Source organism: Monodon monoceros, unplaced genomic scaffold (genome assembly GCF_005190385.1).
Source record: "Monodon monoceros isolate NGI ecotype Baffin Bay Population unplaced genomic scaffold, NGI_Narwhal_1 Super_Scaffold_8, whole genome shotgun sequence".
NCBI classification, from domain to species: domain Eukaryota; kingdom Metazoa; phylum Chordata; class Mammalia; order Artiodactyla; family Monodontidae; genus Monodon; species Monodon monoceros.
Window position 1 is genome coordinate 73,857,840 of NW_021703785.1, and position 27,423 is coordinate 73,885,262.

The 27,423-nt window shown below is 41.7% G+C and overlaps 1 protein-coding gene across 1 annotated transcript in view; it reads left to right on the forward strand.

Annotated features, from left to right (window-relative positions):
* The window catches only part of MICU2 (mitochondrial calcium uptake 2), a 77,921-nt gene that overhangs the window by 26,909 nt on the left and 23,589 nt on the right, over nt 1-27,423 (forward strand). Inside the window, exons 2-6 of the mRNA XM_029210032.1 lie at nt 2,073-2,217; nt 13,705-13,736; nt 13,840-13,915; nt 20,965-21,012; nt 21,968-22,050. Coding sequence (XP_029065865.1) covers nt 2,073-2,217; nt 13,705-13,736; nt 13,840-13,915; nt 20,965-21,012; nt 21,968-22,050 — 384 coding nt within the window. The remainder of the gene's footprint in view (nt 1-2,072; nt 2,218-13,704; nt 13,737-13,839; nt 13,916-20,964; nt 21,013-21,967; nt 22,051-27,423) is intronic.

The following is a 27,423-nucleotide window of genomic DNA, read 5'->3' on the forward strand; positions in this document are numbered from 1 at the left end:
TGCTGTGACATTTACTGAGAAGACTCTTAACCCTCTCCCTTCCCTATCCCATCTGTATACTTTCTGTAAATTCACTGCCAAGGCACTTAGTACATTCTAGTAGGAATTACTGTTTGTCTTGTTTACCACTGTTTTCCTACAAATACTATCCATTTGATAATATATCAAATGATAATTTATCTACTTCATGTATAAAATGTTCAGAAAATATTAATAAAATTCAATTTTCTGATGACTGAGATAAGAGTATGGACTCATATAATTAAGACATGCCCCTTGAGTTATTTTTATAGTAGTAATTTAAGGGGAAAGAAAAGGAAAGACATGAAGAAGCAAGATCTGGAGAAGACAGGGCACCCTCAGTGCAGTATTATTGAGTGTTCTGTATACGGCCAGTATTCTGGTAGGCACTCAAGGAAGCCAGTTGTCAAACTGGGGAGAGAGAATTAATACTGGTTAGAGGACTGAGATCAGCTAAAAGGAGCTGTTGACGGCTTTGAATTTGGAGGTTTAAGCAACCGGAATTGCCGTTTTTCCCCATTTCAGCTCCACTCAGCACTTACTGAACATGACTTGTGTGTCAGCATGGAAAGGAAGCGATGTGTCCAGGAAGGATGTCGTGGTCTGATTTAGCTTGTTACCTTCAGGAAAGCGGTCCCGAGTGCCAGTGTGCTCTTGGATTTCACAGATGACACGTTCTGAGTCAAGGTTCCTATTTTGACCTTGGCACGTGTGCTGACTGGTATGTCGTCTTCTTCCAGGCTGCCTAGGGCACAGTGCCTAGCCATGGGTAGGAGGATAGTTGTGGTAGTTAAGAGATTGAAACACTTTTGAGTCAGACACACCTGGTTTTTTATCCTGGCTCTGCATTTACTTTACAGTAGTTTTCATATCTACGGTAGTATCTACTGTTCAGTTACTGTGAGGATTAACTAAATAGTCCACGGAGGGTACTTAACTAGTACAGTGCCTAGCACATAGTAAGTACTCCGTGAAAGGTTAGCAGTAAATATTTCAGTATCGTCTCTATCAGCATTTGGGTCAAGGCCCAGGTCCCGTTGTCTAAGGTACAGACTCTGACAGTAACAATATCTTAGCCATTCTTCTTCTCTTAGCACTGTGCACCCATGATGTCAATATATTCCTAAAATCAGGGCCACTGATCAGAATGGATGTACTTCATCTTTACATGATCTGCTGCCGTCCTGTCTCCCTGAGCTTCTCTTCCGCCATACCACCCTTGAGCACACCACGCTTGTTCCCGTCCCATGGTCTTTACCTCCTCCTTGGAATGCTCTCCCTCCAGAGCCCAAGCCCGCAAGGCCTGCCTCATTTAGTCTCGTTGAATGTCACCTGTTCGGAAAGGCTCTCCTTGTCCATCCCATTGAAATATTACTTTTTAAAAAAAATTATTTATTTTATTTATTTATTTTTGCCTCCGTTGGGTCTTTGTTGCTGTGCGCGGGCTTTCTCTAGTTGCGGCGAGTGGAGGCTACTCTTCGTTGCAGTGCGCGGGCTTCTCATTGCAGTGGCTTCTCTTGTTGTGGAGCACGGGCTCTAGGCGTGCGGGCTTCAGTAGTTGTGGCACACGGGCTCCGTAGTTGTGGCTCGAGGGCTCTAGAGCTCAGATTCAGTAGTTGTGGCGCACGGGCTTAGTTGCTCCGCGGCATGTGGGATCTTCCCGGGTCAGGACTCGAACCCGTGTCCCCTGCATTGGCAGGCGGATTCTTAACCACTGTGCCACCAGGGAAGCCCCAAAATGTTACTAATCACTTTCTTATCCTGCTTTATATCTCTTCATGGCACTTCTTAGTGTCTTATATTATTTTATACATTTATTCATTAATTGTCATTCTCCTGTTTGGGAATGCAGGTTCCTCAGGTTAGCCTCATCACTGCTCTGTTTTCAGTGCCTGTGCACTCAGTAAATATCTGTTCAGTAAATGACTTCAAAGTTTGGAGGTTGTTATACCTAAACACTAAAGTTACTCTTTAAAGATTATTGTAGAAGTAGCTAAGTTGGGGAATGATACTGAAAAAAACCTGAAATTGCAATTTCTTTTTTCTTTTAGAAAAGTGTGGACTCTGGAGAGATGAAAGGGAAACCGTCTCCTCGTAAACAGCGCTTCATGCAGTTTTCCTCACTGGAACACGGGGGAGAGTATTACATGACACCACGGGACTTCCTCTTCTCAGTAATGTTTGACCAAATCGAACGTAAGTTGTGTTTTTATTTTTTAAGTTAAAAAAATCAAATATTAGGGCTGAAAAACCTCTGTTTTATAGAATTGGTAACAGCTTTTCTTCATTTTAATTATCATCATTCTTTGTACCATGCGTTTACTTAATTATTTAGACTTTCAACCCTTGTGAGACTAAACTTTTATTTATTTATTTATCTAAGAAATAGTTGCTTTGTATGTGGGTTTTTCTAAAAAGAGGAAAAGGGCTTCCCTGGTGGTGCAGTGGTTGAGAGTCCGCCTGCCGATGCAGGGGACACGGGTTCATGCCCCGATCCGGGAAGATCCCACATGCCGCAGAGTGGCTGGGCCCGTGAACCATGGATGCTGAGCCTGCGCGTCCGGAGCCTGTGCTCCGCAACGGGAGAGGCCACAGCAGTGAGAGGCCTGTGTACCGCAAAAAAAAAAAAAAAAAAAAAAAGTATCCTAAAGAGAGGAAAATAATAGGTAAGTTTTTAAATGTCACTAAATAAGTTCTTAATAGGGTAACTAATTCATCCAAGATGTTATGTTTTGGTGGTGTTGATGTTTTAAATTGGGCAAAAAAAAGAAACTAGGTTAGAGCAATTAGGAGGGTCACACAGTGGGTGAGGTGGTGGTGGGATGAACTGGGTGATTGGGATTGACATGTATACACTGATGTGGATAGAATGGATGACTGATAAGAACCTGCTGTATAAAAAAAATGTGATCAAATGTATTCTATTGGAAAGAAGCAAAAATAGACCATGTTTACTGTCTAAAAATATATATATATATATATTTGATCTTTGAAAAAAATAACAGAAATTAAAAATTCACCTTTGACCTTACTCAAACCTAGATCCCTCTCCTGAGTTAACTACTGGTTTATTATGTAGCTTTTAAAGACCTTTTCTAATGTATTCATATGCTTCTGAATGTTTGAAATATTAAATATTATTTTGTTTTATTGAGGTGGGTCTTTTCATATGTATGGATACTATATGTATTTCTGGAACTTGTTGAACACAGTTTTACTCTGTCTCAGATTGTATTTTAATCAATGCAAAAAGTTGAAATATTATAAGGAACAATGCTTGGAATACCAAAAAAAAAAAAAAAAAAGGTTGAAGAGAGAGAGAGGGAGACAAAGAGGGAGAGAAAACAGGAATTTTGTGTGGTCAAACTGGCTAAAAATTGAATTATTATTATAACAATTTTTAAAATAAGCTTTAATACCTATACTGTACTTATATAAAACTAAAACTTAATTTTCTTTCATCTGCTAAAAAGAGAAAGCTTCATTGGACTAATGGTCTGCTCTTGATAAGCTATTGTGAAAGGTTTCCGTTTTTAAGTAATCTGCCCAGAAAGTAACAATTTTGTGTTTTATCAAAATAATTTCCTGTGCTTCGTGTTATCTTTATCACCAGGTCTTTGATTACTTGAAAAAACCTAGTTTTCTCAATATTAAAGTTTTGCTCAGAACTAAAAAAAAGGAGGGTCATACAATGGAGTCATGATGCCACTGGTTTAAAAAAAAGCCTGAAAAAATAGAATGAGAAGCAAAAATCCAAAAGCTATAATTAAATAATTTTATTCCATAAACTGTCTACTCCCAGTTTTCCCAAATCATCAGAAATTCTTAGTTTTATTTATCTAAATCAGTCCCTTTCACTTTGCAGAGAGTAGACATGGCCTCGTCCTCTGTGCCCTATATTGCAGAAGTGTTCTTTGAAAAGTTCTTGGCTTCCTGACACCTTTCAAAGTGTGCCAACAGTCTTGCCCTGTGGATAGCTGCATATGGAACAGGTGGAATGGGACAGGGCAAGGTGAGCTGGAAGAAGTGTAGACTGAATTTGGGAAGACATTACTGATACTGAGGGATGGCTTGAGCAAAAACGAATGATCATGATGTGTTCTAGGGACAGTAAGTTCACCAATCACTAGCACCAAAGCATGGCGTTGGGGGGTAGTGAGAGATCAAATTGAAAAACAATAAGGGCCAAATGTACAGAGGATTTGGGTGACCCTGTGCAACCACCAGAGAAATGTGTATTTGGTGGAGATAAGGGGACGTCATCTTGAACCAGTGAGGGATCAGTGAAGGTTTATGAGAAGGAAAATAAGGTGGTAAAAATATATTTAGGTTATTTTGGTACACCTTCTGTTAATCTAAAACGCTAAAACAACCAGTTATTTTACCAGCAAAACGGTTTATTTGGGAGGAGCAAAGAATTGCAGTTCAGAACGTGCATCAGTGACAAACCACGTGCAAGTCCCTTAAAGCAAAGGACTGAAAACTCTTTCATAAAAGAGAAGGGGAAATTGGGAGGGGCTGTTATAAATGAAAGGTGCACTGGACGGAAGTGGGAGTTTGAAGTAGTGGCTTTTCATTGCCCGGCAAGGAGCACATGTTTCTCCCTCTTGCTGGAGATGCATGGTGTGTCTCACTGGGGGTCGCATTGAGCACTGGAGGTGTGTGCACGAGCGCTGCCCTCCTGGCCTCCCAACTCCCTTACAGTAACGTCTCCCTTTATTAGCTTTCACACTGTTTTGGAGGGAAGCTTAACAGTATATATCAGAAACCTTGAAAATATTTACTTATTTTGATGTAATAAGTTTCTTCCTAGAAAATTAGTCTAAGTAAATAATTGGAGAGATACAAAAATTTTTCTTTTAAAAAATAGTTTAGGGCTTCCTTGATGGTGCAGTGGTTAAGAATCTGCCTGCCAATGCAGGGGATATGGGTTCGATCCCTGGGCTGGGAAGATCCCACATGCCGTGGTGCAGATAAACCCATGTGCCACAGCTACTGAGCCTGCGTGCTAGAGCCCACGAGCCACAACTACTGAGCCCATGTGCCACAACTACTGGAGCCCACATGCCTAGAGCCCGTGCTCTGCAACAAGAGAAGCCACAGCAATGAGAAGTCTGCGCACCGCGACAGAGTAGCCGCCACTCTCAGCAACTAGAGAAAGCCCGCGCGCAGCAACAAAGACCCAACGCAGCCAAAAATAAAAACAAATAAATAAATAAACTTATTTTTTAAAAAAAGTAGTTTAGCCTCTTCAACATATAAAAAGATTGGACGTTGTCACTCCTGTTCTCACAGCACAAAAGAAGCTGAAAGATTGAAAATCAACAGCTCTTCTCATATCCATGAGAGAATTGAGACCACAGGGCACACAGAGCAAAAACTGGAGAAGGTAGACACAGAGAGAAGCCACCGCTGGAGCCACCATCTGGCAGGAGTGTTTCAGGAGTTGCTAGAGCCTGAGCATGGGCTACCTTCAGAGATAAAAATTTGTGAAAATCCACCATGAGGGCCCCACCAGTCCTCACAGTGAAGGTCTGAGAAAAATCCTCTCCTGCTTCCCCTCAAGGGGAGGAGAAAAGTAGCCATTTTGAAATTCCCAGAGCATTCTGTTCTCCTTAACAAAGCCCTGCACAAAAAGGAAGCTGTGTTACCCAAGTCTAACCCACAGCCTAACCAACCTGGGGAAATGGAAGAACCCAACTCCAGCCCCATATACCCTTCCTGCCTCACTTAAGGGGGAAAAACAAAAACAAAAAACTGAAAGCACTTGCGAAGATCACAGCCTAGGGACACGGGCTCACTAACAGACTGAGACCCATCATAGGATCTCCCCACACGTCACCACACACCATCAGTAGGGCTCCTATATAGCACACGGATACAGCTGAAAGAACTATGCCTCTCAGACCTTACTTAAGAAGGCTCTAGGGAGACAAAAACACAGCAGAGGAGACAAACCTGGACATTAGGAAATTTTAGCTGCTGACATTTACAACTACAGCAAACAGTGAACACAGCCTAATGCTAGCCAAGTAAACATAGAACCTCACACCAAAGGCCTGTTTACTGCAGTAATGTTTACCCAGCACATCATATCTGGCTCTCAACAGTAAAATCAAGTGGCATGCTAAACGGCGAAAAGCGTCATCTGAAGAGGCAAAAGCAAACATCAGAACCTGATTCAAGTATAGCAGATATTTTGGAATTGTCAGACCAGGAATTCTGAATAACCATGATATACTGAGGACTCTAAAAGAAAGAGTCCGCAACATATAATATCAGATGGGTAATGTAAACCGAGATAGGGGAACTCTTAGAGTCAAAAGGAAATGTTAGAAATAAAAAACTCTGTAACAGAGATGAAGAATGCCTTTGATGGTCTCATCAGGATAATCCTCTGGGCCCAGAAAATAATTGGTGATCTTGAAGGTATGTCAGTCAGAACTTCCCAAACTGAAAAGAAGAAAGACTGGAAAAAACAATACTCAGAAACTGTGGTATAATTCAAAAAGTGTAACATGCCCATAATGGCAATACCAGAAAGAGAAGAAAGAACAGAAGAAATATTTGTAGTACTAACAGCTGAGAATTTTCCAAAATTGTTAACAAACACCAAACCACAGGTTCAAGAAACTCACAGAATACCAAGCAGGATGAATACAAAAATAAACTCAAAAGGCCTAAATGTGGGATTGATACTATGAAATTCCTAGAGGAAAATGTAGGCAGAACACTCTTTGACATAAATCACAGCAATATCTTTTTGGATTTGTCTCCTAGAGTAATGGAAATAAAAACAAAAATAAACAAATGGGACATAATTAAACTTAATAGCTTTTGCACAGCAAAGGAAACCATAAACAAAACAAAAAGACAACCTACAGAATGAGAGAAAATATTTGCAAACAATATGACTGACAAGGAATTAATCTCCAAAATATACAAGCAGCTCATGCAGCTCAATATCAAAAAAACAAACAACCCAATCAAAAAATGGGCAGAAGATCTACATAGACATTTCTCCAAAGAAGATATATAGATTGCCAACAAACACATGAAAAGATGCTCAGCATCACTAATCATTAGAGAAATGCAAATCAAAACTACAATGAGGTATCACCTCACACCAGTCAGAATGGCCATCATCAAAAAATCTACAAACAGGGCTTCCCTGGTGGCACAGTGGTTGAGAGTCCGCCTGCCAATGCAGGGGACACGGGTTCGCGCCCCAGTCCGGGAAGATCCCACATGCCGCAGAGCGGCTAGGCCCATGAGCCATGGCGGCTGAGCCTGCGCGTCCGGAGCCTGTGTTCCGCAACGGGAGAGGCCACAACAGTGAGAGGCCCAGGTACCACACACACAAAAAAATCTACAAACAATAAATGCTGGCGAGGGTGTGGAGAAAAGGGAACCCTTTGGCACTGTTGGTGGGAATGTAAATTGGTGCAGCCACTATGGAGAACAGTAGGGAGGTTCCTCAGAAAACTGAAAATAGAGTTACCATATGATCCAGCAATTCCACTGCTGGGCATACATCTGGAGAAAACTCTAATTCGAAAAGATACATGCACTCCAATGTTCATAGCAGCACTGTATACAACAGCCAAGACATGGCAGCAACCCAAGTGTCCATCCACAGATGAATGGATAAAGATGTGGTCTATATATACAGTGGAGCCTTAGCCATAAAAAAGAAGGAAATAATGCCATTTGCAGCAACATGGATGGACCTAGAGATTATCATACTAAGTGAAGTAAGCCAGACAAAGACAAGTGTCATATGATACCACTTATAGATGGAACCAAAAAAAAAATACAAATGAACTTACGTACAAAACAGAAATAGACCCACAGACATAGAAAACAAACTTTACCAGAGGGGAAAATGGAGGGGAGGGATAAATTAGGAGTTTTAGATTAACATATACACACTACTATATATAAAATAAATAACCAACAGGGATCTACTGTATAGCACAGGGAACTATACTCAATATTTTGTATTAACCTATAAGGGAAAAGAATCTGAAAAAGAACAGATGTATATATGTATAACTGAATCACTTTGCTGTGCACCTGAAACTAACACAACATTGTAAATCAACTATACTTGAATTTCTTAAAAAAGAAAGAAAAAGAAAATACTTTGAGATGAATGAAAATGAAGACATAATACATCAAAAGTTATAGAATGCAGCTAAAAGAGTGCTTAGAGGGCAGTTTACAACTGTAAATACCTGTATTAATAAAGAAAAAGGTCTCAAAGCAGTAACCTAACCTGTCATCTTAAGGCACTGGAAAAAGAAGAGCAAACTAAACCTAAAGCAAGCAAAAGAAAGGAAATAACAAAGATGATAGATAAAGAAAATAGAGGCTAGAAAAAGTAGAGGAAAATCAATGAAACTAAAATCTGTTCCTTTGAAAAGAGGTGTCAAAAGTTGAAAAAACTTTAGCTAAATTGACCAAGGAAAAAAAAAGAGAAAACTCAAAACTATTAGACAACGGTGAAAGAGGGAGCATTACTAACAACCTTAACAGAAGTCAAAAGGATCATGAAGGATCATAAAGGAACACAATGAACAACTGTATGCAAATAACTTAGATGAAATGGGCAAATTCCATTTTTCTCTGATTCCGTGGATTATCATTTCACTCTCTTCATAGTGTCCTTTGATACACAAAAGTTTTTAATTTTGATGAAGTCATATGTATTTGTTTTACTTTTGTTGACTATATTTTTAGTGTCATAGTTGAGAAAATATTGCCAAATACAAAGTCATAAAGATTTGCCCCTGTTTTATAGTTTTAACTATTGAGGTTAGGTCTTTGATCCATTTTAAGTTAATTTTTGTAAGTGGTGTAAAGTAAAAGGGTGCAACTTCATTCTTTTGCATGTGGCTCTCTATCTGTTTATTATTTATTATCTAATTATTTTTATCTATTATCTAATGATCTGATTATTCATTTGTTGAAAAGAGTGTTGTTTCCCCCATTGAATTTTCCTGGCTTCCTTGTCAATATCCAACTGAGTATAAATGTATAGGTTTATTTCCAAACTCTCAATTCTGTTTTGTTCTGTATGTGTATCCTTTGCTAGTACCACACAGGCCTGATTACTGGAGCTTTGTATTAGGGTTTGAAATGAGGAAGTCTGAATCCTCCAACTTTGTTCTTCTTTTTCAAGATTCTTTTAGCTATTCAAGGTCTCTTGAAATTCCATATGAATTTTAGGATGGCCTTTTCTGTTTCTTCAAAAAGCACCATTGGGGCTTCCCTGGTGGTGCAGTGGTTGAGAGTCTGCCTGCCAATGCAGGGGACATGGGTTCGTGCCCCGGTCCGGGAAGATCCCACATGCCGCGGAGCGGCTGGGCCCATGAACCATGGCCGCTGAGCCTGCGCGTCCGGAGCCTGTGCTCCGCAACGGGAGAGGCCACAGCAGTGAGAGGCCCGCGTACCAAAAAAAAAAACAAAATGATGTAAATGTATTTCAAGAAACGACTGACTTATCAAAGTTGGCAAGGAGGCCAGTTTTAGGCATTTTAGGGCATCACATTTGTCTTCCTCTAGAAGAAATGCCAACCAGAGGTCATCTCTGGCTCTCACTATTTAAATATTCCAGCAAAATAAACAAGCCATATGCTTTGTTGAAAGAAAATAGCACCACTGAAATTTGCCTTCCTTTTTTTCCTCCAGTTATCACTTTTATTAGTGATATTCGGGAGCTCAGTCGCTTTGCTAATGTGCTATTTTCTGCCTTGATTTCCATCATAGCTGAGACTGAATTCAAGCAAGTGTGTAATCAGCTCTTATACCAATTCTAATATTGATGCTAAGTTGTTCCATGTATTTATGCAAGACGCGAAATGATGTAAATGTCTCTACTGTGTGATTTTTATGTGTCAAAAGTCCACTTATCTCTAGCAAAATGAAGTTGAATTAGATACTATTAGCAATGTTTTTATAGTTATGGTTATCAAATAACTTTATTTTGGCTACAGGCAAAGATTTATTTGACCTATAACAACACTTAATATGTATTGTTGCAGTTTTACTTACTTTAAGTATTAAAATGGCTGTTTGCCTGTAACAAGATGTGCTTGTTCCTGGTTTTTAACTTCAGAAATCCTTTGTAAACAGTGAAAACCACGTGGTGGAATCTCCAGAGTAGGTGGAGACCTTTTAAAACACTCTACTTCTTGAGCCAAAATTCCATCATAGTGTTGAAGATTTATCCCTTCCCTTACCGAGAAAAGCTACAATGTATTTTCCATCCTTTCATAACTAGCACAGTGAAGCAAGGCATCCTCAACTCTAGATCTGCCTTTTTTGCTGTTAAGTTTTTCCCATTCTGTTATTTTTATATGACAGCATAAATGTATATGAAATAGCTATGAAAACAATAAGAATGCATTTCTTATGTGTGTGAAAATATTTACAAATAATGTGGCTGATTAGGGGTTAATATCCAAAATACATAAACAGCTCATTCAACTCAATCTCAAGAAAACAAAAGACACAATTAAAAGATGGGCAGGAGACCTGAATAGACATTTTTCCAGAGAAGACATACAGGTGGCCAACAGGCACATGAAAAGATGCTTAACATTGCTAATCACCAGAGAAATGCAAACCAAAACTACAGTGAGGTATCACCTCACACCAGTCAGAGTGGCCGTCCTCAAAAAGGACACAAGTAACAAATGTTGGCGAGGATATGGAGAAAAGGGAACCCTCCTACACTGTTGGTGGGAATGTAAATTGATGCAGACACTGTGGAAGACCGTATAGAGGTTCCTCAAAAAAATAAAAATAGAACTACCATATGATCCAGCAATTCCACTCCTCGGTATGTATCCAAAGAAAACATTTGAAAAGATACATGCATCCAGATGTTCATAGCAGCACTATTTACAATTGCCAAGATATGGAAGCAACCCAGGTGTCCATCAATAGATGAATGGATAAAGATGATGTGGTGTATACATACAGTGGAATAGTACTCAGCCATAAAAGAGAATGAATTTTTTCCGTTTGCAGCAATATAGATGGACCCAGAGGGCATTATGCTAAGTGAAGCAAGTCAGACAGAGAAAAGCAAACACTATGTTATCACATATATGTGGAATCTAAACAATACAACAAATGAATATAACAAAAAAGAGACAGACTCACAGATACAGAGAAAACCAGTGGGGAAAGAGAAGAAGGAGAGGGGCAATATAGGGATAGGGGATTAAGAGATACAAACTACTCTGTGTAAAATAAGCTACAAGGATATACTCTACAGCAGCGGTCCCCAGCCCTTTTGGCACCAGGGACCGGTTTCCTGGAAGACAGTTTTTCCGCGGACCGGGACGGTGTGGGGGAGGGGGGGAATGGTTCAGGCGGTGATGTGAGCGATGGGGGAGTAGATGAAGCTTCACTCCCTCAGCCGCCACTCACATCCTGCCGTGTGGCCTGGTTCCTCACAGGCCGCGGGGCCAATGCCGGTCCGCAGCCCGGGGTTTGGGGACCCCTGCTACAGCACAGGGAATATGACCAGTATCTTACAATAACTATAAATGGAGTATAACCTATCAAAATTATTAATCACTATGTTTTATGTCTGAGACTAATATTGGACATCAACTCTACCTCAATTTTTTAAAAAGTAGGGGGGAGAGGACTGGCAAAAATGAATACATATATTTAAGTATATTTAATGTGTCTTTGTGTTGTTACTGTTGTCAGATGGACAAAGGTCATGCCCCTCGTGTAGCCGACCAGACCGCACCCCTCTTAAATCTGATACTTGGTCTCTCTCCTTGGGGAGCCCATAAACGAGTGGTCTAAAACCAGGCAGCCTGGGTGAGAGGCACTAAGAAACCCCAGCAGAGGGTTCTGGGTTGGAAACACCACAGTCTCCTCTGTTACTCAGAGAAATGTTTATTGACTTAGGAGAAAGGAAGTAAGAAAGACAAGGTGTTTTCCTAGGAGCTCTGCCTTGTCTTTTTTTTTTTAAACCTAAAAATGAATTTTCTGTAACAGAGGTACCCCAGACCTTTTATCAGCAAAGGTAATTTCTTTATCATTTTCTAATTATTCCATTTTGAAAAAAAATTTTTTCAAGACAAGTTCATTTAGTATATGGATTCTCCATTTTTGATAATCAAATACATATACAGGTATCCGGCAGAACTGGTAGTCAACATGAAATAACCGGGTAACTTCTATCTATTTGATGATCTCATGTTATAATAGCACCTAACATTAGAATCGAGTTATTTGTCATTGGGTAACACTTAATAGTTTATCAGTGACAAACAATTTTTCCAAAATAGTAACTCCTAAGCTTACAAACATGGTCATAGATGTTTCTAAAAATTATATGGTCATGTTCACAATTAATGTTTTAATTATTAAAGCAAAAATAAAATCTTGATAATTAACAGTAAATAATAGAATTTGTCCCCAGTAGATTTATAATCCAAATTTAAGCATCCCAAACTGCAAAAAGCCACATCTAAAAGTATTCTTTTTTTTCAACCTGTCACCTGAATTTTCACACACCATGTAATTGCACTGAACAAACTTCATGGATAATTTTGAGAGCAAGAAGGGAAGTTTGTGATGCGTATGGCTTACGTAAGAAATAAAATTAACGAAATATTTTTCAGTGTTCTAGATGTGTAAATGGCTTGAGGCTGTCTTCAGGAAAAGTCTCAACAAAAGAAGCAAGGTGATTGCTTTAGAATTACAGTGGATAAGAGGAAAATGAGGTCAGCTTAAAGATGATGGTGGAAAGCCTGAAAGAATTTTAATCTATTATCCAGTAGGAAACTGTTAAAAGTAACATCACTTTAGAATGAACAGCCATCTTGGCCAGCCTTTACTTTTATTTTATTTATTTATTTATTTATTTATTTATTTATTTATTTATTTATTTATTTATTTTTGGCTGCATTGGGTCTTCGTTGCTGCACGCGGGCTTTCTCTAGTTGCGGCGAGCGGGCTTCTCATTGCGGTGGCTTCTCTTGTTGGGGAGCATGGCGTCTAGGCACCCGGGCTTCAGTAGTTGTGGCACACGAGCTGAGTAGTTGTGGCTCGCAGGCTCTAGAGCGCAGGCTCAGTAATTGTGGCTCGCGGGCTTAGTTGCTCCACGGCATGTGGGATCTTCCCATACCAGGGCTTGAACCCGTGTCCCCTGCATTGGCAGGCGGATTCTTAACCACTGCGCCACCAGGGAAGCCCCTGACCAGCCTTTAGATCTGACTGCAGAGCTGTGACCTTAAGAACTTTTCAGGGTTAAAAAGGTAGCTTTCTGAAAGATGAATGTGTATTTTTTTAGTCAATGAAAGCAAAAGGAGACAGATTTTAATAATCATGTAAAGAAAGAAATAATGTTTGGCACAAACTTATTTCTCTTAGCTGCAATGAGTGAGGGATGGTTAGAAGGTTCCATATTTCTGGAAGGGAGTGAGTGAAAGTGAACATAGGTCTTACAAAGAACTACAGTGTTTATGTTTACACTTAGAATTCTCTGGCTCATAACTTCTGTTTAAAGATATGAGCTAAAACTGCCAGACTTCTATTTTTTATAAATATTTAGTTATTTGCTTTTTCTTTTAAGTGATTTTCTTCTTAATGGAAGTTGAATTTTACCAAGGTATATGGGTACTAAATAATATTTCTTCTTTGCTATAGGTAAAACTTTAGTCAAGAGGCTGACAAATAAGGTAAGCAATGGAGGTGAAGGTCTTTTTTCTTTTTCTTTTTTTTTAAGATAGAAAATTAACTATTATAAGTTAAATTGAAAGATTTTAATATGTTTATTCAAAGGATATTGAGGACGTACTGGCAGGAATCAAAAGAGCTGGTTGTGGATCAACTTTTTTTAGAGACCTTGGCGATAAAGGTAATTTTTATGTTTTACTTGTGTTTTATTTAACCAAAGTATTATTAAGGAATTAAGTTATGAGGTTTGCAGCTGCATATTGAAGAACATACATTAGAGAATCTGCAGAGAGAATGTTATAACAGTGTGTTATTTAATAGATGTTTTTAAATCATAATAAAATACTCATTACATTTGAAGCAACTTTTTCTTAAACTCTTTGAGCAATCACAGAAAAATTATTTAAACATTGATTTCAGTAAGCTTGGAGAGAAGGGTGAGGCAGAGCATCAAGAATAAGGAGAGAAAAAAAAAAGAGAAAAAAAAGAATAAGGCGAGATGGGCTTCCTTGGTGGTGCAATGGTTTGGAATCCGCCTGCCAGTGCAGGGGGCGCGGGTTCAATTGGTCCGGGAACTAGGATCCCACATGCTGCGGAGCAACTAAGCCCGTGTGCTACAACTACTGAGCCTGCGTGCTGCAACTACTGAAGCCCGTGCACCTAGAGCCCATGCTCTGCAACAAAAGAAGCCACCACAGTGAAAAGCCTGCACACCACAACAAAGAGTAGCCCCCGCTCGCCACAACTAGAGAAAGCCCGCGTGTAGCAACGAAGACCCAATGCAGCCATAAATAAATACATACATACATAAATTTATTTATTTATTTATTAAAGAAAAAAAAGAGAAGAGAAAGGATTTGGGACTTCCCTGGTGGTCCAGTGGTTAAGAATCCGCCTTCCAATGCAAGGGACTCGGGTTCGATGCCTGGTTGTGGAACTAAGATTCCATATGCTGCAGGGCAGCTAAGCCCACGCACCGCAACTAAGAGCCTGCACGCTGCAACAAAAGATCCCGAGTGCTGCAACTAAGACCCGACGCAGCCAAATAAATAAATATTTTTTAAAGAAAGAAGAAGAAGAAGAGAAAGGACTTCCCTGGCAGTCTGGTGGTTAAGACTCTGTGCTTCCACTGCAGGGGGTGCGGGTTTGATCCCTGGGCAGGGAAGTTCTGCATGCCGAGGGGTGCAGCCAGATAAATAAGTAAAGTGATTATTCTAAAGTAAGAAGACAAAGCCTCAGAGATAACGCAGAGGACACCAGCATTCACGGGAGCAGAGGAGGAGGAGGTGCCGTGCAGGAGAGGAGGCAGAGGCATCAGAGCGGGAGAGGGAATCTCGGGAGCCTGGGAGGGAGGGAGCATCAGTGTGCAGGGCCCGTGAAGGAAGGGGGTCAGAACGTGGTTAGGACTGGCGGTGGGGAGGTGCTCCCGCGCGTCAGCAAGGGCAGGGGCGGTGCTGGGACGGGTTCTGGGGGCAGATTGCAGAGCGTGGAGGACGGTGGTGCGGGGCGGGGCGGGTGTGAGCTGGAGGCCGGTCCTGGCGGTCTGTGTTGCACGAAGGGCTTTGAGCGCACGTCTGTGAGGGGGCGGGGTGTGTGCAGAGCTCGGTGGAGGGCGCGCCCCTCAGCCGGGAGCTTTGCGTTGTACCGCGTGGGGAGGGGTGATGTGCGGGTGTTTACCGCACATGTTTGCAGAGCAGGGCTGAGAAGTTGAGGCGGGTTTGGAGGGTGGCCCTGATTCCTTCGTAAAGTGGAGGGTGTGGAGAAAGTAGGAGGTTTGAAGTGGCCACCAGCTGGTTCTCCCCCGGCCGCGGGCCGGCCAGGAAGTACACAGAAGCATGCGGTTAGGGTGTTACTAGGCAAACACAGGGAAGAAAAGTGGGCTAGGGGGTTAACGGTGTCGAGGGCAGCAGTTTTACTTAAAAACACGAGAGTCTTTAAGTAACAAGCCTTGGAGAGAAAAAAGTAAGATGGGAAGAGCGATGGAAAGAAAGTGGGAATTCAGGAGAGAGCGGCCAGTGAGGGTGGGAGCAGGTGAGCTGGGAACCCAGGAGCGGGGCCCACCGTGCACGCAGAGCCGGGGTCTGCGCTCCGGTTCGGAGCAGAAGCCGCTGCAGGTGAGCTCGGCCTCGGGTGCGGTCGTGGAATCGGCCGGCTGGAGCAGAGTAAGTGGTAGTGTGAATGTGACAGAGGTGACCCCAGGTCTGAGAATAGAGTGTGGTCCTGTGTGCTGGACGATGGACCAGGCGCTCAGGCCTCCGGCGATGGAAGGCTAAAGAGAGGGAGCTAGGTAGGTGACCAGGAAGAAAGTCGAAGGTGGTCAGCTCGACGGCATCAGCCTCGGAGTAACAGGTTTCTGCAAGAGGTTGGAAGAGCAAAGGTCTGGGATGAGCGTGGCAGTGGGGAGAGGAGTCACCACTTGAGCCGCCTGCAAGGGTGCCGGCGTCCCGAGCGGAGAAGCCGCTTGCAGGTGCGGCAGGGCTCTGCACACGGCGACCAGTTAAAGGTGTTTACTGAGGAAGGCCATTCGGGAGAGCGTCGCAGAGCGTCCGGGGAGAAGCAGAGGCATGGAGGTTGGTTGGGTCCGGAAGGATGAAGTGCAGACCAGCCGCAGGCGTGTCAACAAAGAGGACAGAGGCCGTTTGGAAAGTGGGGTGTGGCCGCTGAGGGCGGTTGGACCTAAGCTAGAGAGGTGAGCAGAGTCTCAACTGTACGTACGCAGCGTGGGAGGGAGTGTCCAGGAGCGTGGGCCTTGTCCTGAGAACGGCGGGTTGCTGTGGGGGAGCTGTAAGAAGGCGACAAGTCAGATGAGAGAAACCCCTCTCATCTGGGCAGAGGGGGCCGAGGCGCCTGCGGAGGGCGCAGAAGAGGAGACGGCGGGAGGTTCCACAGTGACTGCAGGGGCCACGCGCTGGGCGGCGCGGTGGACAGAGGCAGAGCGCAGAGCCACTCGTCAGCCCTGAAAAGCCGGCAGACACTCTGTTCTCACAGGAGACACCGAGGTTTAAAAGCAAGATTTAACAAACTGAAGGAAGTGGAAGGCTCCCTGGCAAGTGAAGGGCAATGTTTTTGAGGCCTCCTATACGACGCGGGAGTGGAGGTTTCAGAGCAGCGAGCAGACCGTCGTGTTCTCGGCTCGGAGATGACAGCGTGGAGTGGCCAGGCTTCCGGGCTCCGGGTTCGTGGAGCCCTGAATGCAGCAGTTCGACCTGAGGGGAAGTAGACAGTGCAGCTTCCAGAACTGTGTTAGTTACAGTCGTAGCGCTTCAGACGGGCTGGGGGGCGGGGGCGGGGTTGTCCCTGGAGCTGCTCAGTTAGAGGTTCTGCTGGGCCCGGGCCATGTCCGCAGTCACGGTCTGGTCTCGGGAAGGAGGGTTGTGAATCTGTGTCGTTACCAGCTGTGCTGCTTCCATACCATAGGAAATACAGAGGGTACTGAGAAAGGTGGTTAGTAACTTCTATTTACTGTCTTTAACTTTCAGTAACAGACACGTATATGTCTGTATCTCCAGCTCCGTCCCTGCATCTGTGCGCACCGCTTTCTAACCGTAGGAGCCAGAGCCATCAGCCTACTCACACACTTTCCTCACTCGGTAGCTCTCGCTCCCTGTTCTTTGTGTAACTGGAGGGCTACCTACATTCTCAGAATGAACAGCGGCGCCACACAGATTTCTTAAAGAATAAAAAGTCAGTACTTCTGGATGACGGCGGAGAAAGCCCTTAGGGATGGACTGTTCGAAAAATAAACAGAAGATGTAAGTCCAAAGCAGAAAGTTGATTTTTTTCCCCCTTTAGGCAAATCTATAAGGATATTAGTAGGAGAAATAGAGGAAAGAGAGGCTTTAAGGGGAACTAGAAGAAAGAAGTGACTGCAGGGAGAGAGACCATGGTAGCATCCACTTCAGAGTCAGAGAGGACGAATGAAAATGTGCGCTGGGCAGCGGCAGGAGGAGAATTCAACCTAACTTCCTGCCGTTCACACGGGGGTGTGTTAAAAACAGCCGTCACTAATTAGGACTGGTAAGGAAATCGGGACTTGATGGTAGAACTTACTGGTGACAAGGAAATTAAGCCACTGACAGGGAAATGCAGGAGAACAGAGTCACGTGGTGGTGAGGGATCAGAAGAAGAGTGAGTGAAAAGGCCAAGTAAGAACCACTGCGGCCTCCCCAAGCGCTGCTGCTTCTCCAGACGCCAGCTGCCCTCAACCCAGGCTTTGTTTGTGTCTTACTGGGTGGTGGTACTTTTCACCCAGCTCATTGAAACCCGGAAATAGCTTTGAACCCTTTCTCTTTGCCCCTCCATCCTTCATATGCAGCCAAACACAGATCTTTCTGATTTTGCCTTCTAAATATTTATTGAATTCATCCTCTCTTCTCCTACCTCTAGAGAACTTACAGGACAAGAAAAAATGTTGAGGAAGGACTTAACAAGACTTATTTTTTTAGTTTTTCTCTGAAATACGTGAGTTGAAATGTACATTCCAGCTTAAAGAAAAAACACTGAATATTTTATAGGAAAGATTCAAGATACACTTTTTTCCAGATATACTCCTTTGTTGATATTAATGAAGTCATTTGAAAAAAAAGAATGTAAAATTTAGCTACATTTGGAACAATTTAAAATATTCTATTTTACCACCTAAAAGAACTATCAAAATGTATATTGCATCATAACTAACAAAAGGGTAGTATAGTCTTGAAATAAAATAATCCACCTCCATGCATTATTATAAAGAAAAGTAAATTATAAGTTATAATTATTATGTATTTTTTGAAACTGAGCAGAATTCTCAACATAATACCACCCTCAAGGATATACTGAATATAAATTATAACATATATTGTAAGATATAAATGTGTTCTTATGATACATGTAGTAATTTCTCTTTGGAGAACAGAGTTCTCAAAATTGCATTTAGTAGCAAGTCATATTTTTCAACGGTTCCAAATTTAAAATATTTCTAGAGAAGCATAGTAACTAACAGAATTTAATCATCTCTTCTAGTGACCCTTAAGGATTCTTTAATAAATTTTTAAATATAGGGGCTTTTCTGGTGCTCCAGTGGTTAAGATTCCACGCTTCCACTGCAGGGGGTTCAGTCCCTGGTCAGGGAAGTTCTGCATGCCGTGCGGTGTAGCCAAAAAGAATTTTTTTTTTAATATAAATTATTTAAAATACTTTCCTATTTGACATGCAGTTTTGAAACATTGACATTTAACGGCATTTATTTTACATTCAGTGCAACAAATATGTATTAAACTGTTTCTCCTATAAGTATTCGGAAGTGTCAGTTTCCTTTAAAAGCATTTTCAGAGGCAGGTGCCTAGAATGCTGTTGGAGAGCTGTATTGTCTATAATCTATCTTGAGAGTGTAGGGAGCTGTTTTTACACTGTCTCAACTGTGTTTATTCAAGCATTTTATTTAAGTCAGTATTTCAAAGAATTTTCTTTTTCAAGAAGTTCCCCTGTGCACAGGACATGTACCTATGTCTCGAGAAAAGAAAAGTGAGGTCTCCTTTTGGCACCAAGCCCAGTTCAGTCCAGCAGTTTGGCCATTTTTTCACATTGCTGTATTCCTTTGAAAATTAGAAAAAAACTGTTCACTTTTTTGAGGCTGCCAAGATATGAAATACTTTGATCCTTCAACTAACGTTAGAGCATTTCTCTCAGGTATGAGATGTGACAAAACACATTTAATTTATTCTCCCTTCATATAAACACTGAATATTTCTAGGAAAAAATACCTGAAGACTTACTCTAGGCTTTTTATTAAAGGGGAGCACAACTGCTCCAAGATGAAAATGACAGAAGAATTGCTGATGTAAAAAACTGTTAAGTCATTAAGAGCATTTAAATACATACTTGAAGTTGCCTGTTAGCTGAAGCACTGAACTACCTGGGTGTCAAACCCTTACCTGCCTCATTTGCTCTGCACTGCTTTCGGCCGTGTGTCTCTGCTGTATCTGACCGGGGGCCCATAGCGGCTGGTCCTCCTTCACAGCAGGATGGTGCAGATCCGCTGCCGTCACCCTCTGCCAGGCTTCCTTCTTCATCTCTGAGCCACCAGGTAGCTGTGCTTCCCACTGACTCTTCCACAGGAACATCCTTGCGGACAAACACTCGCTTTTCAGTGTTCATATGCAGCTTCATCTCTCCTATACATACGGCTTTCCCACTTATACCACCCCTGCTTCATTGCAGTTTTCACCTATCATTCAAAGACCATTTTTTAAATTAATTTTTATTGGAGTATAGTTACTCAACCATAAAAAGGAACAGAGACCATTTTTAGAACTACTTCCTCTGAGACATCTTCGGTCATCTAAACTCTGGAAGACTTCACCTTTTTTTAAGTCCTGGAACTCACTATCTCTCAGTGGTATTTAGCATCTTCTGTAAACATTTACATTTGGACCTCCTGGTGGAAGTATGCAGCACCATCTATTAAGAATTCTTGGGACGTCCCTGGCGGTCCAGTGGTTAAGACTCTGCGCTCTCAATGCAGGGGGCACAGGTTTGATCCCTGGTTGGAGAACTAAGATCCCGCATGCCGCACGGTGCGGCCAAAAAAAAAAAAGAATTCTTGCCGAAAACTAAACTTGAATCTGAGCACAGCTCTGGATCTAAGTAAGTACCAGTTTGTAGAAAATATAGACGTTAGAGGAGCATGTGAAATGACACCAAAAAGATGCAGTTAGCAAATCTTCTACACTCTTAAACTTTACCGGACAAATGACCAGGCTTCTTCAACAATTAAGTTGAAACTGAGGGGAAGAAAGACCAGGGAGAACCTATAGATTAAAATCAAGTCACTGCTACAGAAATTTAATTCCTTCATTTTAAATAACATGGTTTGACCTTTGGTATATCCAAGTCTCTGTCACTCTACTGAATTTATAAGTTTGCTTCACTTGAGATGTTATGAATAGTAAAATTTGAGGTGAAATTACACAAAATGCCATGCAGATAAAACCTCTAGTGGACACTTGTACTTGCTGACCAATGACCATTCCCCTTCCTTTCTAGTAATAGTGACCTAATAAAAGTCTCCTTTTTTTTGAAGTATTAGTACTATACTTAACTCTCTGATGAAAATTTTCCGCTATACCAGAGAGGTAATTTAAAGTAACAATATGTGTGTTTTTAATTAGGTGAAGGTTCCATATAGTATGTATATGATTACTTCTAAACCATCTAAAACTTGCTTTTTGATGTCTTTATCTCTTTCAGGGCTGGTTTCATATACCGAATATCTTTTCTTACTTACAATCCTCACTAGTAAGTATTCCACAGTTTTTCTCATCGATCATGTGGAATTCTCTCGTCTTACCAGACAGGGTGTTGAAAGTTTGGTATTTATATCTTTATCGTGAAAAATGTTATTGGTGCCTTGCTTTCTGTACCTACAGGATGATTCTGTTGGGTGAGATTATCCCTGAAGTCTCACCACCTCCCCTGCACTCAGGCTCCCCACAACTTTGTCTCCTTAATTGAAGGCTTATTGAACTGAAGAGTCAGACGCAGCCTTCACTTAGGAATATTAAAAATCCCTCACGTGACATTCTGCAAAATTCCTGACCAGTAACTCTCTGCAAACTGTCCGGGTCATGAGAATCGAGGAAAGACTGAGAAACTTTCACAGCTCTGAGGAGATAAGGAGACATAACAATTAAACGCAACAGGCTTCCTTGTGTTTGACCCTAGAATAGAAAAACCATGGAATCCAAATGAAGTCTGTAGTTTAGTTAAAGGTGCTAATTTCTTAGTTTTCGTAAAGGCACTATGGTTACGCAAGATGCTGCCATGAGAGAAGGCTGGGTGGGGGGCCTGTGGGAACTCACCGTAGCAGCTTTGCAGTATTTCTGTAAGCCTAAGATTATTTCAAAATAATTTTTACAAAACCCTACTCTTGGGAAAGGGAAATAAAGAGTAGTAATCAATGTGAAAATAGAGAACATACTGTACGAATGTAGGAAAGCCCCTAGTAGAGCGGAAGAAATACGTTCTGAAATGAATTTTGCTTTGAAGGGCAGAACACTCAGTAGCAGAACAGCACGCCATGGAAACATACCAGCCTTTGAAAATTGTCATCCTGAGAAGAGGTTGTTTCTCCTCTACTTTAGGCACTACTCATGTTGTTTCTGGTTGCTTATTTCAAGTTTGAAGACCTGTAGATCTTTGGGTAACTTGCATTCCACCAGCATTTACATGATTATTCATTTTTCACTTGCAGAACCCCATACTGGGTTTCATGTTGCGTTTCAAATGTTGGATGCAGATGGTGATGAGATGGTTGAGAAAAAGGAATTTTTTAAAGTAAGTAGATTCTAGTTATTTTTGGTTTATTATAAAACACCTGGATGTTTGTGTGATAATTTTACATTTCCATTAAAATGAAAATTATATTTACTGCTTACATATGGAATGTCAAGAAATCATTTATACATTCAAAAATATTAAATTTTCTATAATACAGCCTTGAGGAAACAGTTACAGAACAGAGCATGAGACTCCAGAAGGAGAAATGAGCTTAAGCGTCTGCAGTGTTTTAGAGTTTCATTTTTATGATTTCAGCAAATGATAATACAACAGAAAGCGCCTTGTAGATGGTTAGAAATTACTGATACACCCCCACCAAAAGAAGAATAAGGAAAATAAAACCTTAAGCCTTCAGGAAGAATAGGGAGGGAAAATGAAAAAGCCGCAAAAGGTATAAATTGGTTCAGATTCTCTAGGAATTTGTGAAGGCTCATAATTGAAAAGGTGAAATATGTTTAAATGATATTTCCCAAGACATAACTCTGTAACACGCCAGCAGTACATTTTACTCCGTTCCAAGGAAGTCGATGGTACTGTTAAAAGTACGTCAGTGCATGTAAACAGCGGGGAGTATGCCAGGCAGAGCTTACTGTTCCCGATCTAGAGCAGCGCTTTATGGAGAAGATAAGTCAGTTCTGTCCTCTGTGTCTTTCTCCCAGTACCCAGTGTACTGGGAAGACAGACCACAAGGCTTGTTGAAATTATATTTAAAACGAGTCGTACTTGGACTGTTCGGTCAAGTAGCCAGTAGCCACATGTGGCTGTTAAATATAACCTGTGACTAAGAAACTTGAGTTTCCGAATTTTAATTAAATTTAAATTTAAAAACTGACATTCACTTCAGGTATTGGCAGATTTTCAAGTATATTTGAAACAACTTGAGTATGTGGATCTACTTTTTAATTTTTATTTACTTTTTATTTACTTTTCTAAATTTTACAAAATCTAAATATGGATCAAGTACAGGTACACCTTGGAGAAATTGTGGGTTTGGTTCCAGACCACCATAATAAAGCAAGTCACACAAATGTTTTACTTTCTCAGGGCAGATAAAAGTTATGTTTTTACTATCCTGTAGTCTATTAAGTGTGGAATAGCATTATATCTTTAAAAAACAATGTCTATGCCTTAATTTAAAAATATTTTATTGCTAACAAATGCCAACCATCATCTGACAATGCAGGGCTACCACAAACCTTCAGTTTGTAAAAAACACAAAATCTGCAGAGCACGATAAAACGACGTGTGCCCGTATTTCCAATGAAATACATTATCTGAATGTCTTGTAATGTAAAATATGCACTGGAGTTTGAAGAAAAAAGAAAGGAATGTAAAATATCTTGATTTTTGTATTGAGTACATGATAAAGTCATAATTTTGAGATATTAATTTCACCTGTTTCTTTATATTTTTTTGCTGCACTTTAACAAAAATGAAACTGGAAACTACAGATGATAAATTATCTTTTATAAGGGCTTCCCTGGTGGCGCAGCGGTTGAGAGTCCGCCTGCCAATGCAGGGGACACGGGTTCGTGCCCCGGTCCAGGAAGATCCCACATGCCGCAGAGCAGCTGGGCCCCGTGAGCCATGGCTGCTGAGCCTGCGCGTCCGGAGCCTGTGCTCCGCAACGGGAGAGGCCACAGCAGTGAGAGGCCCGCGTACCGCAAAAAAATAAATAAATAAATAAATAATTAGGCAAGAAAAATAACCAGTAATTTCAATCAGTGGCTTCACTCCAAAGAAAAAAGGCTTTGGTTCTAAAATGGATGTTACTTCTTTAAGTTAATTTAAATGTTTGTTATGTAGGTATCTATTTTTTCAAATGACTCTCCAGATTAACAGACCTTTTTTTTTTTTTTTTTTTTTTTTTGGCTGCGTTGGGCCTTCGTTGCTGCACGCAGGCTTTCTCTAGTTGCGGCGAGCGGGGGCTACTCTTCATTGCGGCGTGCATACTTGTCATTGCAGTGGCTTCTCTTGTTGCAGAGCACAGGCTCTAGGCACACGGGCTTAGTAATTGTGGCACGTGGGCTCAGTAGTTGTGACTCGTGGGCTCTAGAGCACAGCCTCAGTAGTTGTGGCGCACAGGCTTAGTTGCTCCACGGCACGTGGGGTCTTCCCATACCAGGACTCGAACCCGTGTCCCCTGCATTGGCAGGTGGATTCTTAACCACTGCACCACCTAACAAACTTTTTAGAATAATTGAACAACTACCGACACTGGCCGCAGTAAATGGTTTCTGCTACACTTCAAGCTGCAACACTGAGAATTTCACCTGCTGCTTTACTGCCCACTCACATATGTGTTCTTGTCATTTACTTTATGCTTAGATTTATACACTATACACCCTCTTCCAGATAACTTCTAAAGATGTTAAATATTTATAAACCTAATTTTTGTAGGATCCCACTGATTTATAAATGTATTCCCTACTGAAGACCTTTTTTGCTATATTGTTTGTTTCTAATCTTTGAGATAGTTTCCTACATATAAAACCAAATATTTTAGTAATTAAATTTGCAAAGCCTGTGGATGGATCCTTATCAAAGGGATATGGGGGATCCTTTATATACAATCAGATGTACCTGTTCAAAGAGTCCACTTGCTCATGTCACCACCAGCCCAGTCAAGATCTAAAACATTTCCACACTCCACAAAGTCCTCCTGTATCCTTACGCTCAGTTCCTCCCCTCTCCTGGCCCCAGGAGACCAGCCAGTGGTCTGCTTTCTTCCAGCATAGATGTGTTCCTTTCCTGGAGTTTCGTATAAATGGAATCAGAAAGTATTGACGTGTCCTCTTGGTTTGACTCAGATGCATCTGTGTGTCGCATTTGTCGGTAGTTTGCTCCTTTTTATTGCTGATTGGTAGCATTGTGTGGATGTGATCTATCTAGTCACTTGATGAACATTTTGGTTGTTTTCAGGTTGGGGCTGTTATAAATAAAGCTGCTGTGAATGTTCATACACAGGTCTTGGGTGAACATATGTTTTCTTTGACTAAATATGTGGGGGTGGAGTTTCTGGGTCATATGCTAAGTATAAAGTAAGAAGTTGCCAGTTTTGTTTTCCGAAATCTGTGTTCCATTTTGCATCCCCACCAGCAATATAAGAGCGTTCCATTTGTTTCATATCTCAAAGGCTTTTTTTTTTTTTTAATTTATTTATTTATTTTTGGTTGTGTTGGGTCTTCATTGCTGCGGGCGGTCTTTCTCTAGTTGCGGCAAGCAGGGGCTACTCTTTGTTGCAGTGCGCGGGCTTCTCATTGCGGTGGCTTCTCTCGTTGTGGAGCACGGGCTCTAGGCGCGCGGGCTTCAGTAGTTGTGGCTCACGGGCTCTAGAGCACAAGCTCAGTAGTTGTGGCGCACGGGGTTAGTTGCCCCGCAGCATGTGGGATCTTCCCGGACCAGGGCTCGAACCCGTGTCCCCTGCATTGGCAGGCGGATTCTCTACCACTGTGCCACCAGGGAAGCCCTCAAAGGCTTTTTTTAAAAGTCATAAGTTAGTCATTTATGTGAGTACTCATTAATTCATCAGTGTTTGTCTAAGTAGTTAATATGTGCTAAGCACCGTGATATAGATTTGTCTTTTTACTTTTTTTAATGCCCTACTAAAAAATTTAAAATCACTGTGTGGCTCCATTATATTACTGTGGGTCAGCACTGCTTTAGAACATACAAGGCTATAGATTTTTAGAAACTTTTTAGTATATTTTATTACATGCTCTTTATGACAGTTGTCTCAAATGCTGAAAAGGTTTTTCTTACTTCTGGGTTTTCAGCTTAGGTAAGAAAGCTGGAGGGTTCCCCAGGATTGGAGTTGCCTGAAGTGTTTCTCTAGATACGTGAGGTTTCACTGTACTGTTCAGAGAAACAGGTCGTGATCCTGTGGAATTCATTTTCTCAAAGTGGGAGAAGTTAAAAGTAATAGAGGGGCCTCCCTGGTGGCGCAGTGGTTAAGAATCCGCCTGCCAGTGCAGGGGACATGGGTTCGAGCCCTGGTCCTGGAAGATCCCACATGCCGCGGAGCAACTAAGCCCGTGAGCCACAACTACTGAAGCCTGGCGCCTAGAGCCCATGCTCTGCAACAAGAGAAGCCACCGCAACGAGAAGACCGCGCACCGCAACAAAGAGTAGCCCCCGCTCGCCGCAACTAGAGAAAGCCTGCGCACAGCAACGAAGACCCAGTGCAGTCAAAAATAAATAAATAAAATAAAGAATAATAAATTTTTTAATGTAATAGAAAATCTGCAGAGAAAACCATACCATTTAACTGCTTAAAGAATCTTTTGAATGTTTCATGTATTCAAAATATGTCATACGTAAGAGATATGGATTTGAAAACAAAAATGTGTTTCATTAGGTCATTGTGAACAAACATTACCAAATCTGTTTGTTTCCAAAGAAGCAGCGTGGGTAAAGTTTATCACTGTTAACCAGTTACCAACTGCTTTATGAAAGCAGCCTGGAATTCCACCAAGAAGTTGAAGGTACTTGTAAACAGACAAAATGGAAAGAACCAAGAATTTCCAGATATCATACATAGCTCTTACTGAGGACCTTGGGTTAAAAATACTCGAAAAGCACGAAAGAAGGGAAATACTAGATAGTCATCATAAGTTTATCTTTGAAATCAGTTCCATTCAGGTGAAGGAAAGCAGAAATAACATTGCTGTGTTTGGCACAAACAGTGATTAAGTGACCGTCGTTAGTGTTCCCTTGGGGAAATAATACCTATAGGCCGCTGTCTGAAACTGTGGTTGAAGCTGTGCAGCTGAAATGTGCACAGACACGTAGGATGTGAATTGCACACTCTGTCAGGGAGACCAGCCGGCTCGTCAGTGTTCCAGATTCATCTCTGGCCGCAGTGTGAAAGACCAACCGGAAGTGGAGAGCCTGGAGGCCAGGAGGCCCATAGGCTGTTGTCATCGTCCAGTTTTCAGCTGGGAGTGAGAAGTGGGAAATCCCGCAAGAGGTGCTGCGTGCAGGCTCTGTGGGGCCCGGCCTCCAGCATGAGGAAGAAATCAACGGTGGTTACTGCTTTTTCCAGCCAGCCTGACCAGGAGTCATGATAGTGCTAACTGATCAAAGGGCACAGAGGACTCATTCTCTGGAGGATCGGTTATGACGTCTGTGCTATATTATTAGATCTTTACAGCAGCCTACAAAATCAGTAGTAGTGCCCCCACCTTACAGATGAGGAAACTGTTGTGCAGCGCAGGGTTTGATTCTAAGTCTCTCCAGCTCTGGAGCTCGCTCTTTCTTCAGTGTTACCCTGCCTCGCATGTGGGAGAATTCAGAGGAGGACCGGGCTGAGAAAGGCCTTAACTCTGAGCTTGGGAATGTGAGCCTGCTAAACTAGTAGGACATCCATGC